General features: G+C 46.1%; 1 protein-coding gene across 1 annotated transcript in view; it reads right to left on the reverse strand.

Annotated features, from left to right (window-relative positions):
• The window catches only part of LOC119162052 (uncharacterized), a 105,108-nt gene that overhangs the window by 16,179 nt on the left and 71,233 nt on the right, over positions 1–17,696 (reverse strand). The window contains exons 15-17 of the mRNA XM_037414536.2: positions 16,099–16,211; positions 15,781–15,866; positions 9,844–10,037 (exon numbers count right to left, since the gene is read on the reverse strand). Coding sequence (XP_037270433.2) covers positions 9,844–10,037; positions 15,781–15,866; positions 16,099–16,211 — 393 coding nt within the window. The remainder of the gene's footprint in view (positions 1–9,843; positions 10,038–15,780; positions 15,867–16,098; positions 16,212–17,696) is intronic.

Genomic DNA, 17,696 nt, shown 5'->3' on the forward strand with positions numbered 1-17,696 from the left:
TGAGACATTCCCCTAAGACGACTCGAAAGCGAAAGCCTTATTCTTTTTCTTATCAGTGTATCAATGATCCTCTCCGGCACCCTATCTAAAGCTTTCTGCACATAACGCTGTTTTGCACTGTCTCGGTGATTGACCCACCTTTGGCCAAGCGACAATGTCGTGTTGTGGCATCACAAGTTTTTGTGATGAACAATTTGTTATAACGTGAGGAATGATTTCATGTATTAGTCGCGTTGACGCCGCCGTCGTGGAACGCCAGCGCTGAGTGAGTTTGCGCGTTTGATGATTTTGCCTTAATAACGAGTTTAAATGCGAAGCATCTTATGAGCAGTTTGGTACAGTATCTTCCGCGCCCAACTGCGCTTGCACGTTCCCTCCCCCTGGCTCTCCTTTCCCACGCTCCTTCCTCTCTCCCCTCGCAAAGTCGACGCAGGCAGCGTCTTAGCCAACGCTCGCTGCCCCCTCGTTCTCCTTTAGGCATCCCTCCCAGAAGTGTTTACACCACCATTGCGCAAGCCCGTCCCCATCCCTCTCCTACGCTCTCCCTTCTTTCGCGTCGCAATGCCGACGCAGGCAGTGTCTCCCACCGAGTGCTCGCGCTGTGACAACCGTTCACTGCCCACTCCGTATATATAGGCACTGGATTTTTTTTTCATTTATTTCTATATACTGTTGGCCACCATGGCCGTAACAGGGTGGGTACAGTAAATGGTAACATAAAACAAAAACAAATGCAACGTCATACATTAACGACAGAACTAGAAAAAGACATTTTTCCAGAACAAAGAAAAATATGCTAAAACATTACAGCAAAAACCTTCATACAGATAGTGTGATGGTGGTATAGTATGCGTTATGAAGTAACTACACAATTATAAGGTTTAGTCAGGACCAGGAAACTCGGCGCTAGTTTTGGTTTCAAAGAACATGCACACTTGTATAGCGGTTGCCGGGCATCCTAAAATGCGGTTCAACGGAGAGAGGTTGATGTGAATGTTCGCATTTATTGGCCTTCACAAGTTTTTAGAGATAAAAACAATTTGATGCGCATTTAAAGAACTTCTCTTTTGTTCATATGTCTTTTCATATTCCTTATTTCATCAATTTTAAATCAGGCGAAGCGCGGCAAGTGGTTGACATGCATTCGTATCGCTTGCCTCTGTTCCTTCTCGCCCCTCGATCAGCGATATTAGAAGCTGGATTGCGCTGAGTTATTTCGCTTGGTTAGTGTGCCAACAACGGGAAAGATAAACACAGCAAGTTGTAGCGGGCAGAGAACGGAAGCCGCAGAGAGCTACGCCGAATAATGAAAGATGTATTCGTCGAAAATGGCTTCATCGGGCAGCACAGATTTTTCGCGGCTCTGCGGTGTGCTAACCCGGGCATTTCTAGTTCCGCGAATGTTTTTCAGCGTTTCCTAAAGGCAACGGGTAAGCACAAGTATTTGGACCCATTATGTGAGCAGGTATTGTTTTGCATGACAACATATGAGTAAATTGCGTTCTCTGCAAGCCTGACTGGAATGACACAATGCAGTGTCGCTTGAATAACTGGTGAAGACGGCAGTCAAGCTCCTGTCGCGAAAAGGCGTTTCTTGAAAGGCTTGAATTCGATTTGACTCAGCTAAATAGATTTAGTTTTTTTTTTTACTTTTGGCATGTAGCTCAAATGATGTCAACTAATAAATAATTACTGTCTGCTTCCTGCTCATGCATTTGTTGTAGCCGCAATTTCAAAATTTGTGAGTCTTTACTTCTTATATATATATATATATATATATATATATATATATATATATATATATATATATATATATATATATATATATATATATATCAGGGAAAGAAGTGTATACCTAAGGGCTCGTTTTTCCGTGTTTTAACACAATATAATGAGATCTAACAGACAGTAATGCCAAGGAATGTACAGGGGAAGTTATTAAAACCAATGGAATGTAAATAAGAAGAAAGAAAAGTGGATGAAAAAATAACCAGCCGTGAGCAGGCTGGTTATTTTTTCATCCACTTTTCTTTCTTCTTTCTTCTTGTTTACATTCCATTGGTTCTAATAACTTCCCCTGTACATTCCTTAGCATTACTGTCTGTTATATCTCATTAATATTGTGTTAAAACACGGAAATACGAGCCCTTAGGTATAGACTTCTTTCCCTTATTTCATTAAACGAGGGTCTCGTACTGGCAGACTTGGTGTCATTAGGTTGTATACGAGGGACTATTAATCAGCTGCCCGCTCATAATAAGTTCACGTGCTACGTGACGCCAAACATGCGCATAAAAGAGTGTTTTCACACTCGTCGCTTGGCTTATAGATGGCGCTGACTATCACCCCCTACTTCTAAATTCACATATAAACCCAAAAAAGTGGAGGGAGGGAAGGCCGCTGTGGTAGCTCAATGGTCAGAGCATTGAACACGTTATTCGAAGGTCGTAGGTTCCTGCTAACGGCTGGTTAGTTTTTCATCCACTTTTCTTTCTTCTTATTTACATTCCATTCGTTCTAATAACTTCTCCTGTACATTCCTTGGCATTACTGTCTGTCAGATCTCATATATATATATATATATATATATATATATATATATATATATATATATATATATATATATATATATATATATATATATATATATATATATATATATATATACATTCCATTAATGTTAATAACTTCCCCTGTACATTCCTTGGCATTACTGTCTGTTATATCTCATTATTATTGTGTTAAAAACACGGAAAAACGAGCCCTTAGGTATACACTTCTTTCCCTTATATATATATATATATATATATATATATATGAGATATGGCACAACGGGAGCGTTGTCAACAAGGATAAATATATTTATTTTCCAACAGTTTCGGGAGGGGTCCTCCTTTCATCAGGGGATGAGTTATACTGACATGAATTTCCAAACTTCGTGGCTGCCGAGTCCCTCTCGTCTTGAAAGATGTTTGCGAGAGTGAGAGGGAACTAAAAAAGGTAAAAAAAAACAAAAAAAGAAGGGGGGAGAAAAAAGACGAAAAAGAAAAAGAAAGAAAAGAAAGAAAGTATAAAAAGAGGAAGAACCACTGTCAACACTGAGAACCAAACCAAGTGTCCGTGTACGTCCACATACGGTTCTTATCACGTGCTGTTCAGTTCTCGACGTGTGTCGGGCCACCCAAGATTGTCGCCGCGGTGCCGGGAGGGTCCGTCCCGCACGCCGTCACGGACCCTCCCGGTACTGCGGCGACAATCTTGGGTGGCCCGACACACGTCGAGAACTGAACAGCACGTGATAAGAACCGTATGTGGACGTACACGGACAGTTGGTTTCGTTCTCAGTGTTAGCAGTGTTTCTTCCTCTTTTTTTTACTTTCTTTCTTTTCTTTCTTTTTCTTTTTCGTCTTTTTTCTCCCCCTTTTTTGTTTTTTTACCTTTCTTTAGTTCCCTCTCACTCTCGCAAACATCTTTCAAGGCGAGAGGGACTCGGCAGCCACGAAGTTTGGAAATTCATGTCAGTATAACACATCCCCTGATGAAGGGAGGACCCCTCCCGAAACTGTTGGGAAATAAATATATTTATCCTTGTTGACAACGCTCCCGTTGTGCCATATCCCATACCTTCACGAAGACTAACTGGCCCGTTGAATTATTACTCCCACTATATACATATATATATATATATATATATATATATATATATATATATATATATATATATATATATATATATTGTAGCATTGATATTTGGCACAGGCCGGAACGCCAGCTGAAGAAGAGAAGTAAGAGTGTTGTTGCTGCTCGCGCTCGCTCCGCTTGACAGCTGGTCGGTTCTACCGCTACGTTTTCCACAAAGTAAACGTCTCTTCTGCTCACCACTAAAGGTGTACTATCAAGTGGTGGAGGTGCTGGGTACCTTTTTCCATCCTGGAACTCCGCAACCGAACTCTACCTTCGCCATCAACAATGTCCATCGACGCTGCACAGCAGACGGCTCCTACATCTCCACCTGTCCACTGTCCCGGCGTCCCGAGAGAGCGAGATCCAGACATCTTCAACGGCACCGATGAGCAGGACGTCGAGGACTGGCTCTCTTCGTTCGAACGAGTAAGCGTCAACAACAGGTGGGACGAAAACGACAAACTGGGCCGCGTCCACTTTTACCTCAGAGGAGTAGCAGAGCTCTGGCTCAACAACCACGAAGCCGAGCTTACCGACTGGGCCACTTTCAAGACCACCTTCGCGGACGTGTTTGGCCGACCGACAGTGCGCAAGCTCCGTGCAGAACAGCGCTTGCGGGATCGCGCCCAACTGTCGGGAGAGGGTTTCACGTCCTACATTGAGGACGTCGTAGGCCTCTGCCGTCGCTTTGATCCTGACATGTCGGAAACCGCCAAGGTAAAACACATTATGAAGGGCATCGAGGACGATGCCTTCCACATGCTGGTGGCTAAAGACCCGCAAACAGTTTCGGAAGTCATCCAACACTGCCAAAGTTTCGATGAGTTGCGAAAACAGCGCATTTCAACGCGACGGCCTACTTTCGACATGACCAGCACGCCAGCATTGACCGTTGGTGCAATATCTCCAGAACAGACTGTATTGACCCCGCAAATCCAGCAATTTATCCGAGAGGAAGTGGCACGCCAGTTGTCCCTTGCCCCCTTGCTTCCCAGCAATACGCATGGGCTGACCTCGTCACTGCGCCAAACCATCGAAGAGCAAGTCTGCGAGGCACTTCCCCCCACGTACCAGCCACCACCTGTGTCCGCTCCCCTGACTTACGCTGACGTCGCGCGAAGGCAGGTACATGCGCCGTCAAACGTCGTCGACCCTGCCCACCAAGCGAACGCCTTCTACGCAACACACGTACCGGCAGGCTCGCATGTTCCCATTTACCGCCGTCCTTCAACGCTTCCCAACAACCCTTGGCGTACATCGGATAACAGACCTATCTGTTATTACTGTCGTCAGCCTGGCCATGTTGAGCGGTTCTGTCGCCGGCGCGTCCCTCACTCAGGCATTATTGATGGCACCTACGGCTACGCCCCCACAGAACCACCACAGACGCTGCCGTTCCATGCAGCTTCGGACACTTCTCCGCCGAGCCGCCGCGCCTTCAACCCACGCCGATCGCCTTCCCCGCGCCGACGTTCGCCTTCACCAATGCTTCGGCGTGCACCACCTGCCCAAACGGAAAACTGACCATCGCAGTTCCGGAGGCAAGAACTGCGCCACCGTCGAACTCCACAAGGCCTCGTTCTCTACCGAATAATGAAATAACTGTCTTGATTGAAGGTATCCCCGTTCAAGCATTAATAGATACCGGAGCTGCCGTGTCTGTATTGAGTGAAGCATTGTGTCGCAAGTTAAGAAAAGTTACGATTCCGCTTTCTGGTCTCTCCCTTCGTACGGCAACAGCGCATCACGTGAACCCTTCTATGACGTGCACGGCTCGGTTAATCATCCAGGGCGTTCTGTACGTGGTTGAATTTATCGTGTTTCCGCACTGCTCACACGACGTCATATTAGGCTGGGACTTCCTTTCCACACATCATGCCGTTGTTGATTGTGCCCGGGCCGAACTAGAATTGTCATCGCTCTCCGACGACGATTATAATAAGCCTTCTATTTCTCGTGTTGTCGTCGCCGCGGAGACTGATATTCCACCTATGTCTTCTGTTATTGTGCCGATCTCGTGCGACCATGCCGCTTTTTCGGACGTCATGTTCACGCCGTCAGAAGACTTCACTTCTCGAAAAAACGTTCTTCTGCCTTTTGCTCTTCTGACGGTCGAAGCCACTTGCGCAAACATTTATGCCACGAATCTCCTTTCTGTACCAGTCACCCTATTCCGTGGCGAATGCATCGGCCGCCTTGAGGACATCGATTGTGTTTGCACCAGTCAACTGCCCTATCAAGCAAAAAGCCTTGAGATCGCCAGTGTTACTTCCGCTCTCACATCCGCCACCTCTTCCCTCGACGTCTTCCTTCCATCGATTGACCCTGACCTTCCTGTTGACCAACGAACTCAACTCTTGACACTTCTCGACCACTTCCGCTCATCGTTCGACTTCAAACAAACCAGTCTGGGCCGAACATCTGCAATTGTCCATCGTATTGACACTGGCACCCACGCACCATTGCGTCAGCGTCCATACCGGGTCTCCCACGCCGAACGCCAAGTTATAGACGATCAAGTGTCTGATATGCTCAATCGTGGCGTTATACAGCCGTCTAACAGTCCGTGGGCCTCCCCGGTGGTACTGGTCAAAAAGAAGGACGGGGGCATCCGATTCTGTGTGGATTACAGGCGCCTTAACAAGATCACGCGCAAAGATGTTTATCCGCTCCCCAGAATTGACGACGCTCTCGACTGTTTGCAAGGTGCAGAATTCTTTTCTTCGCTGGATCTTCGATCGGGATACTGGCAGGTACCCATGGATGAAGCTGACCGCGCCAAGACTGCGTTTGTAACTCCGGACGGCTTGTACGAGTTTAACGTGATGCCGTTCGGCCTTTGTAACGCCCCAGCCACCTTCGAGCGTCTGATGGACAACATACTTCGAGGCCTTAAATGGCAGACGTGTCTTTGCTATTTGGACGACGTCGTCGTTTTTTCAAAAGACTTCGATACCCATCTTCTGCGCCTCGCAAGTGTCCTGCATTGCCTTACACATGCTGGGCTCCAACTAAATTTGAAAAAGTGCCATTTTGCCGCCCGGAAGCTCACCATCTTAGGGCATGTTGTCAGCAAGGACGGCGTTCTACCTGATCCTGGAAAACTCCGTGCTGTCGCCCAGTTTCCGAAGCCATCGACACTTAAGGAACTCCGGAGCTTTATCGGCTTATGTTCATACTTTCGCCGATTTGTCCGTAATTTTGCATCTGTCATGGCCCCTTTAACACGGCTACTTTCTGACACCGAGGGCATTTCGGCGTGGTCTTCCAATTGCGATAAGGCATTCGCGAAACTACGTCAATTGCTGACATCTCCACCGATTCTCCGTCACTTTGATCCTGATGCCCCTACAGAAATACACACCGACGCAAGTGGAGTCGGACTTGGCGCTATTCTTGCTCAACGCAAGTCTGGATACGACGAGTACGTCGTTTCTTATGCCAGTCGCACTCTTACTAGGGCTGAACAGAATTATTCAGTCACAGAAAAAGAATGTCTAGCCATCGTCTGGGCAATCACAAAATTTCGACCCTACGTCTATGGCCGTCCATTTGACGTCGTGACTGATCACCACGCCCTCTGCTGGTTATCGTCACTAAAAGACCCATCTGGCCGTCTCGCTCGTTGGGCGTTACGCCTCCAAGACTATGATATCCGTGTCGTCTACAGGTCAGGCCGCAAACATTCAGATGCCGACGCTCTCTCCCGCTCTCCACTTCCCCATGAACACGGAAGTACTTCTGTATCCAGCCTCGATGCTGTGGCACTTTCGTACGCGGACATGCCCTATGAACAGCGCCAAGACGCTTGGATAGCCTCTATGATAGAGTTACTGTCTCGGCCGTCCCAAGTTACGCCCAATCGTTCACTGCAGCGCACAGCTCGACACTTTACCATCCGCGATGGACTCCTGTACCGTCGCAACTACCTTTCTGACGGCCGCAAGTGGTTGCTTGTGATTCCTCGCCACCTACGTGCCGACATTTGCGACTCTTTTCACGCGGATCCTCAATGCGGCCACGCCGGTGTGATAAAAACGTATGCACGTCTCCGGCTGCGGTACTATTGGCGCGGAATGTACCGCTTTGTCCGACAGTACGTGCGTTCGTGCTCCAAATGTCAACGCCGAAAAAGCCCACCACACATAGCCAATGGACAACTGCAGCCGTTGCCTTGCCCCTCCCGCCCTTTCGACCGCATCGGAATTGACTTGTACGGTCCCCTTCCCTATACGCCTAACGGGAACCGCTGGGTGATTGTCGCCATTGATCACTTGACACGCTATGCTGAAACTGCTGCGCTGCCAGAGGCCACATCACGTGAAGTTGGCTTATTTATCCTTCACAATCTCATTCTACGCCATGGCGCGCCTCGTGAGCTACTCAGTGACCGCGGCCGTACGTTCCTCTCCGAAGCGGTACAAGCCCTTCTTCGCGAATGCAACGTTGTGCATCGGACAACCAGCGCATACCATCCGCAAACGAATGGAATGACCGAACGGTTTAACCGCTCACTGGGCGACATGCTATCCATGTACGTGTCCGCTGATCACACCAACTGGGACCGCATACTACCCTTTGTAACTTACGCTTACAACAGCGCCACTCAGTCTACGACAGGATTCTCTCCGTTCTTCCTCCTTTACGGGCGCGAACCTTCCTCATTCATGGACACCATTCTCTTGTATCATCCAGACGCTTCGGAATCCACAACTCTATCTGAAGTCGCCACCTATGCAGAAGAATGCAGGCAACTCGCGCGTTCCTTAACCGCCCAAGATCAAGCGTACCAGAAGAACCGTCACGACGAAAACCTGTCTTCGCAGTCATACTCGCCTGGCGCCTTGGTATGGCTTCGGGTTCCCTCATCTGTTCCTGGTCTTTCCACCAAGCTACTGCCGAAGTACGAAGGCCCCTACCGAGTCCTACGTCAGGCCTCACCGGTTAACTATATTGTTGAGCCGGTTCAACCATCAACAGACCGACGGCATCGAGGCCGCGAGACTGTTCACGTAGATCGATTGAAGCCGCACTACGACCCACCCGTCGTACCCGTTCCATAGGTCGCCAGGATGGCTCCTTTTCTGAGGGGGGAGTGATTTGTAGCATTGATATTTGGCACAGGCCGGAACGCCAGCTGAAGAAGAGAAGGAAGAGTGTTGTTGCTGCTCGCGCTCGCTCCGCTTGACAGCTGGTCGGTTCTACCGCTACGTTTTCCACAAAGTAAACGTCTCTTCTGCTCACCACTAAAGGTGTACTATCAATATATATATATATATATATATATATATATATATATATATATATATATTTGCAAGACGACGTCGACATCCGTCTTGCAAAAACGTGGATGGACATGCGAACTTTGACGATGGGTGCGCGCGTTTTATGAGAAGCTGCTGCGATGTGCTTCGTAACTTCTGCTGTATATTGTGACTTTTTTGTACGGAATTTCTGGGCATTTTTGTCTCACAAAAGTGGCTAAAATTTATTGATGTGTTTAGGATTCCCATACGTAGCGTAATAGTACTGGGACTCGCCTCAAGGGCGCAAGATCGCCGGTACAATGGACGGCATGGCCACCTTGAAGGAATTGTGCAAGTGTGAGCTCTGGCATTTACGGGAAACAATATCAAAAGTGACTTCTCAGTTGTGAGTACGTAAATAAAACCTTCGCACGTGGACTCGGAGGGAAAGCAGCTCGAACGCACTTACTACTTTCAATAATTAGGCAAATGTTTTTGGAATGTGTTCAGGGTCATTATTATTTCTCTAATGTAGTTGTAATGTAATAAAATATTTTTTTAGCATTTTCAATGTGTATAGGTTTGCCACTGCTCCAATATAGCTCTCCTACTTCTAACCCGTTTGACAGCCCTGAACAAAACGAAGGTGCAACAGCGTAGTATGCTGCAGATTACGAAACGGCATGTGACGACAGGAACCTCGAGAATCTGGGAGAGCAATCAAAAAAGCTTGCACTTGTACTAACGGAGTGTCATTAGTGAGTTGAAATTCTAGAGAACTGTTGCAGGGTGCCTACCTCAGTGGCTGTTAAACACATTTTTTTATTTATTGTTTTGCGTAGTGCTGGTAGAAACCAGGTCACATGTGTTAGGAAGTATTTATTGAAGGGATAAATAATATTTAAGATCTTACCGCAAATAATGTCTAAGGTACACAGCGTGACCAGCGGGACGATGTCGGTGCGCTTGCCGGGTGAACACATTTTTCCAAGCTTGTCAGCTAATATAGTTGACTGATTGTTTATAGTCGAGATGAAGTCTTCGAGAATGCGAAAGTGGAATGCTGGAGTAAACATACGTCTCCTTGTTCTCCACTTGTTCCCTGTGCTGAAAATGAATCAAACATTTGCTTGGTAATAAAGCATGAGTCTGTAATATCAAGTCTTTAGATTCGAAACATATATCCGCAAGTCTCTCTGTATATGCCATCACCTTCTGAGCGTATCGCTGCTAATGTCTTATGTACATTTTTTCCCCACACTATATCTGGTATTTTAGACCACGGAGTGATTCAGTGAAGCATATGAAACAAAACTGAGGGGAGAGGGGGGCAACAAGTTCACTGAGATGACGCTTCCTTAACACAAGAAGCCCTCGTATTGTTAACTTAAATTAAGAAATTAAAGGAAATGAAAAATAAGCTTCCCGTTAGCTATGACCAGTGCACGACGACTCAATGCGGTGTTGCTCCTCGGGGAACATCACAACAGCATACACCGGACCGCGGTTCCAGCTCGTGTGCACTGGCGTACACGAAGGATCTCTTCAAAGGCCGTCAGCCTTTCAGGGCAGTTCGCTTGTTTTCTAAACCTCAACTATATCTTGACAGATAAAAAGCACTTCTCGGTTGAGTGTCTTATGCTTTCTTTGCAAACTATAGTATGTATGCCTCGTTGATAACGCAAGCAGCCTTATCTATCTCGTGGATAGACAAGCTCACAAAAAAACCTGGGTGATGTGTCCTGAAAATATACATTTTCGTTCAAGACCTTCATACTTATCACAATGGCTCTAATGACACTGAAGTAAAAAAAAGAATAGATTGGGGCTCGTTGATCCTGCTTGAAGGGTATGTTCACACTTTGGAGGCCATAACAAAGCAAAGGGGCCGACGCAGACGGAAATGCTTCGCTTCTTACGGGACTCTGCAACACTTTTCTAAGTAACCATCGAATGGCCTCTTCAAAAACGTTTATCGCTTCACGAATCAGCTACCGCCAATTTTCTAGAATCCGCCAAGCCAGAGCGAAGGTACCGAAATTAGCCCCACTATATATTGGCTTTCTCTCGACCCTAAAAAAGCGCTGAAAGCTAAGCAGAGCACGGGAGAAAAAGTAACGTAAGATGTCGAGGTCTTTTTCTTCTTTTATTTTGCTTCGAGCACGCGGCTAACATTTAGCGCGATCGGGAGCGCCTATATGCGGTAACGCGGAGGCGTCCTGCGGCGGTCATGGTAAATTGCAGCCACGATGCTCAAATGAGCCAATAGCCGTACATCTGGGTATATATAGCACGGTCGTTCGGGTAAATAGCATCATTTGTAGTGAGGCATGGCAACAATTTCTAGCTGATTTTGAGGATTATTTACTTCTTCCAGGCCACCTACTGCGCTAAAATATTTGGCTCGTGTGTTTTCAGGAGCCTAAACTACCAATCGGCAACGTTTTCAGATCATTTCCAAAAAGTGTTTCAGGGCCCTTTTAAATCCAATGTGCTGTGATCTGAATTGATACAGCAATCACAGTTTTATCGGTGTTTGTCTATGCTGTAAAATGTTACTAATTGGTGTGATTTAACAACCCACAACCATGATATGATTAATATAAACGCCATAGTGGAAGGCTTCTTAAATTTTGACCGCCTGGTGTTCCTTAACGTGCACGCCCCGCCGCGGTGTTCTAGTGGCTAAGGTGCTCGGCTGCTGACCCGCAGTTCGGGGGTTCGAATCCTGGCTGCGGTGGCTGCATTTCTGATGAAGGCGGAAATGTTGTAGGCCCGTGTGCTCAGATTTGGGTGCACGTTAAAGAACCCCAGGTGGTCAAAATTTCTGGAGCCCTCCACTACGGCGTCTCTCATAATCATATGGTGATTTTGGGAAGTTAAACCATACATATCAATCAAAATCCTTAACGTGCACCTAAATCCAAAATTCATCTCATAAGTTTCATTCAGCACTGCGGAGGCCACGGGGTTCTCAGCCAATAGGAAATGTGAAAATTGGTCACGGTGTGTTCATTAGCGCCGTGTCGATACCGCAGCGTCTTCCTGTCGCCTGCGTGGTCGCATTGGGCAAGTGACGTGAGCAGATGGCAGCGTCGGGGAAAAAAAAATTGTCCCCGTATCTGCATGTTTCATTGCAAATGTCGTCGAAAGACGATATAGTCGTGCGTGTGGTAACAACGAACAAAACGTTTATTTGATGTTCTGCGAGAGGAAATCGGTGAATTGCATTCTGGAAGCGCTGCGTTAGTCTCGATCCGTGCAGCGAAGACTAGTGAGCGCATGGAAGGCACGTTAGACACGAGCGCCATCTGGCAGTTATCTTCGAAAACGAACGAAGGCGTGCGCGCCTGCTCAGAAAGATGCGTGCCTGTCTCGGAGGCGATAAGGTGTAGAACGCACCCTTCATAAGGTGTAGAACGCGACCTTCAGGATGTCAGTCGAGCACAATAACCACTAACCCATCGCAACGTGTATGCTGAACTCCCGTTTACACGTGTTATAAGTCGCCCGTCAGAACAGCCTTTCAAGCGGTATTTTCTTGCTCCTTCGCCCCCCCCCCCCCACATACACACCGCATTCGGGGTAAACGCACCTGTTTCAGTTCAAAAGAGCTCCTGTCCGAGGTCGGTATCATAAAGGAAACTGCCGGCCATGCCAGTCGCGCTTCAACGGAGTCGAAATGCTATATATAGGCGCCCAGGTATACCGTGCAACGACGGCGCACGTAAAAGAGCAACAAATGGTCGAAATTTCTGGAGGCCTTTGCTGCGGCGTGCCTCATAATCAGGGGGTTTTTGCACGTAAATACTAATACAATGCTATTAGAGTAAGCGAGCTGTTCCGTATCAAAGGACGACTTTTTTCCCCTCACCTATCCAGATCACTCGCAAGCTATCAGCCTTGTGAATGATTTCTCGAAAGATAACCAAGAGCTAGTTGTGTTTACTGATTGTGCATTTTTTTACTCGACACCCGGCCACAAAACTTCTGTAGCAAACGGTGTAGTTACAAATCCTGCGCTGCACGCAGCTCCAATACGGTGAGACCCGAGGAAATGTGTATATGCATGAAGAACTAGTGATTTCCGTTACTAGAGTTCCCGCTGCTCCATTTACCGAACCGTCGATGACGTCAACAATTCGGGTAATGATGTGGGGTATCCCCAGCACGAGTAGAATCTTGTCAGAGCCATTCACCAGTTCGCTGTGCGACATTTTGTCACGCCTTTTCAACTTCCTGCTTGTTGTGGCATTTGCCACAGCGCGTCGTGTGCGACGGGTTTTGTCAAGTTGTTTGCCTTTTCAGATGTAGTGACAAAGGCGGAGGAGAAACGCAGGTTCGAGAAGTAATCGCACGCTTGACGAGGGATTGCTTGTTTCCGAAGCGTTTATATCAATTTCACCTCGTTTATTGCGATAACTTGATAATTTTTGCCCATTACATTACTTTAGAGCCCCGCCAAAGTGGTCTAGTGGCTAAGGTACTCAGCTGCTGACCCGCAGGGCGCGGGTTCGAATCCCGGCTGCGGCGGCTGCATTTCCCATGGAGGCGGAAATGTTGTAGGCCCGTGTGCTCAGATTTGGGTGCACGTTAAAGAACACCAGGTGGTCTAAATTTCCGGAGCCCTCCACTACGGCGTCTCTCATATTCATATAGTGGTTTTGGGACGTTAAACCCCACAAATCAATCAATCAATCATCAATCAAATCGATTTTGAGTTTTTCAAGCGTTGTTGTCAGCCTGTACAGACCACTGGATTATGAGCGTGATAACGCCACGTGGGACCCACGGGCGGGAGACAAGCCAGTCCCCTAAAGTGTGACGCAATTAACACTAGACGTCAGGTACTGAAATTGAAGGTGAAATTGTTTTTAGTCTTTAACTATAGTTGCTTTTGAAGATGTGCAAGTAGAAACTGATTGATCGGGTGCTGTAGATGCAGTGGTGGTGGATTTCCTCGCATCTGCAGACACAGAAGAGGAGAGTGTACAGCGTAATAACGCTTTACTGCTAACCTTTCTATGAACGACCAGCTCCTTGGATGTGATAATCAACCTCTCATTCCTTCGTATTACCGCCATGTAGAAGATTTGATGTTTATCACATAGATTGTGCTCGTTTTTAAGAGCACTAGTGAGCCGAAGTTTTGACCTCATCTTTGCTAGCGCACACTGCAGCTCAAGAAGACACTAATGAAAGAAACAACAATTTTTCTCGTATTAAAAATTACCCTTTCACAATACCAAAAGCTCAGCTCTTACGACGAATCGAGAACGAAAATCAAAGACAATGGGCGACGCCACCTTGATGTTTCCGCACCAAATCACTACGACGTCATAGATTTTAAAGGTGTCTACTAGAGACTACAAATTTTTCAATCAATAAAAATGAAGTACGCTATCTTCTAATGCGGTCACAGTCCTAACGATCCAGGTTTGCCAGCTAAATTTTGTCGAGTAAACGTGGCTAAAATACGTACAAAACGCATCGAAATTTGTGACGTGACGTTGACGCTTACTTGCACCGATTTCGGCGCCAATTTCAAAACATGAAGATCCTCTGTAATGTTACTTTTCTTAGTAAACCGTAGTTGAGAAATGACTTACAGCCGGATACTCACACGATAATTTATAAGGCTGAGGCTGAAGAACCTTTCGATGTCACAGTTGTGAAACAGTCGGTAGGGGAGCGATTGCGGCCGCCGTTTCATTACAGCCTGCTTAATCCGTTCAGCAAACATATCTCTTCAAGTTTCTGCGACTTTTTTTTCACTAGTGAAGCAACTTTGACCATGCACATTCCACTCTCATGAAACCTAGTACCAACGTGACAGAAGTAATATCCTCTACCGTAAAAACCCGGTTATTTGGACGTGCAAGGGAGCTCTTCGCTATACGTGTATACTGTCTATGTAACAAATTTCTTAGTGCCGAGCGTTACAGAGGTACTTAACGTTCGTAGTGGTATAGTCTACACGTGAAAGGTTGTTATTGAGTTGAAATGCTTAGATGCATCATGAAACTTGAAAATTGAATGTCGGCATCCCTGCGCGCCAGCGTCAATGCGTGTGATTATAAAAATCAAGGGAGGACGTCACCATATGACGTCATAATTTCGACGTCATTGAATACCTATGACGTCAAATTATAATGACATTTCATTACATCGCCACTTAGCCAAAAGTTGTGCCGATCACGGCGGCAGTGCAGAATGTGGTCAGGTGCACAAATCTTGCAATGCCTCCAATGCTGGAGTCAATGCAAAACTACGTTAGGTGTAGAAAGCTTTCGGAGGGATGGGGGAGAGTGAATAAAAATAAAGGAGATCGCCATCGAGTTATTTTGAGCGAATGAATAAAAGATACCGTGAGTTTTCTTTCTTAAAACCATGCCGCCACCTCGACACCTCAAGTTGGTGCACCTAACACTCTCCGAACTGTATCGCACGAACACGTTTAAAAGAACGCACTTGCTTACCTTAAAGCCATGGTGAGGCAGAGTGACTTTAGAGCCACAAAGTTTAACTCTGGTTATTTTGACTCATGTGCACTTTATTTGATTACGAGACTTCAAGGTTTAACCTTTTTGGGTAGTTATCCAAAAAAAAAAATGCCTGTATTTGCTCTTACCTTCGATTCATGCATAAGTGGCCACGGCTGAAAGCGGTCATCTAGCATATGTATGCATTTATATAGGTAAAGCCCTAGAACTTCCGTACACCAGTCACTCCATCTGCTCTTTCCAAATTTTCTAAAGTACTCCACAAGCTACAACACCTTCTGAGCAACAGGCGATGCATGTGTGTGGGCCTGCGTTTATTCCATATGCTTAGTGATAAAATTACTCACCCTGTGAGCAGACCAGTTCCCAACCAGCTGTGTAGGAATGTATACTCTGGTCCCTTGGCGAGCAATGCATTGCTTGAAAGCGCCTCCTATAAAAGCAGAGCCGCGAATTATATGGTCGATCATGCTAAGTATACACTTATCGAAGATATTTGCCATGCCAAAAGGATACCTGCATTGTATTTTTCTCACAATGTACGACACGCTCGCGACCAACTTACATTTAATGGCATGAATGTATATTTGTGGAAACTCCAAAACATCATTCATACGCTGTTTAGAAAGTGCTGCATGTATTGAAACGTCAAAGAGAGCACATACCTCTACAAACTCTGCTTTCTGGAGGCTTACTGATGGCCTGGCTCCAATAAAAAACAAATGCATTCCACACTTTTTATGAACATTGTGAAAACCAACGGTGGCTCCAAAGAGAGCTGGAAAGAGAAATGAAAGAAGCAGCTAAAGAGGCGGTTCTAGTTCGCTGCGACTCGAGTGTAAAATTATGAATGAAAAATGTAGGCACACGAGGACGCTTCCAATTTGTGCCATCGATTGGGGGCGCGTCCAGCTCTCTATGTTGATTTACATCGCCTCATCTCGAGAATGGTTTTCTTTATTTTAGGACCGGAGCTCGTTAGGCCGGAACTCCACCGTCGCCGACGCTGCCGGGTGAAGCTTCCAGCGCCGGGAAAACGCACCGAGAAAAACAAGAAGTGCGTGCCGCCGAGCACAGCCTACCCTCTCCACACCTGCTCCCCAACATACCACCTGCATGAACGCCATCAGCGAGACCAGGCGCATATCCATTTGTGTCCCATTTCTAAGGAGCCCCGCTCATTGGTTGTATTTGTACAGAGAACAACTGCTAGTTGTCTTAATTATTTTTATTTCTTTTTCTTCTTTTTACACAACAAGCTAGCTTGTTGTGGAGTAGTTGACGTTTACGTCACCTTGGCTACTGCGGCATTCATTCCGTCTGAACGTGACAGTATTCGACATATTAGACTGTCAGTGCGACCTATAGGCGTCTCGGCAAATGTTTCAATGCCCGAACGTTATGCAGAATAGCTTTTTGGCTTCGACGATGTTGGGAAGTATACGCCCTTGGCAATGCAGCTGGCCTGCCGAGGGCGATGTAATGGGAAGTTGGGAAGCACGGTAACAGTGTGACGTCACACGCAAATAACAGAAGCGGAGCCCGCGGAGATGGATGTCGCTGAGTTCTCTACAACTCTGTAATATTTGAAACTCGTTGCAACAAAGCCGCAAACTTGGTCAACAATACCTATTGATAAGTTGATGTCTACGTACGTATCGCTGTGCACATGCAGGGGGGTGATTCCACGAGAGATCGACACGGGTCGAAAAGTTGATATTTTAGATTTCATTGAGTATTTTATATTTCGTGCATCTCTCACCAGGTAGCCCGAAAGTCAACTTCGTTTTATGATTAACGGCATAACTTACACGAGAGAAAAAAATCAAACTTCACCAACACGGAGGCACCAATTTCGTCACCTGTCATATTCGAAAATTGCAGATGCTATAAAAGGACAAATATTTTTGTTTCAACGAAGATATTTTTTACCTGATATGCATGTCTAATGAAGATTGAATTCATATGGTTTCAAGTTTGTAGATCTAAAGAAAATACCTTTTAAAAATGTCTAATTTTGCGACAGTTTAAAATAAGTCACGTATTCCCCCCCTTTTTTTTTCTCCGAAAGTAATGCAAGCAGCGTTTTCAAACTTGACATGTTTTAAGGATATAGTGTGTTCATTCTGTACATAAATTATTGTTGCTCAAGGGCAAATGTAAATTTTTATATATTGTCTCAAAATTCTCATTTGGCAAAAGTGTACTCCACTGAAACTTGAATAATAAAAAACGCCATCTTCGATTTTTCCTAAAATCTCGT

The sequence above is a fragment of the Rhipicephalus microplus genome, chromosome X (genome assembly GCF_043290135.1).
Source record: "Rhipicephalus microplus isolate Deutch F79 chromosome X, USDA_Rmic, whole genome shotgun sequence".
Taxonomy (NCBI): domain Eukaryota; kingdom Metazoa; phylum Arthropoda; class Arachnida; order Ixodida; family Ixodidae; genus Rhipicephalus; species Rhipicephalus microplus.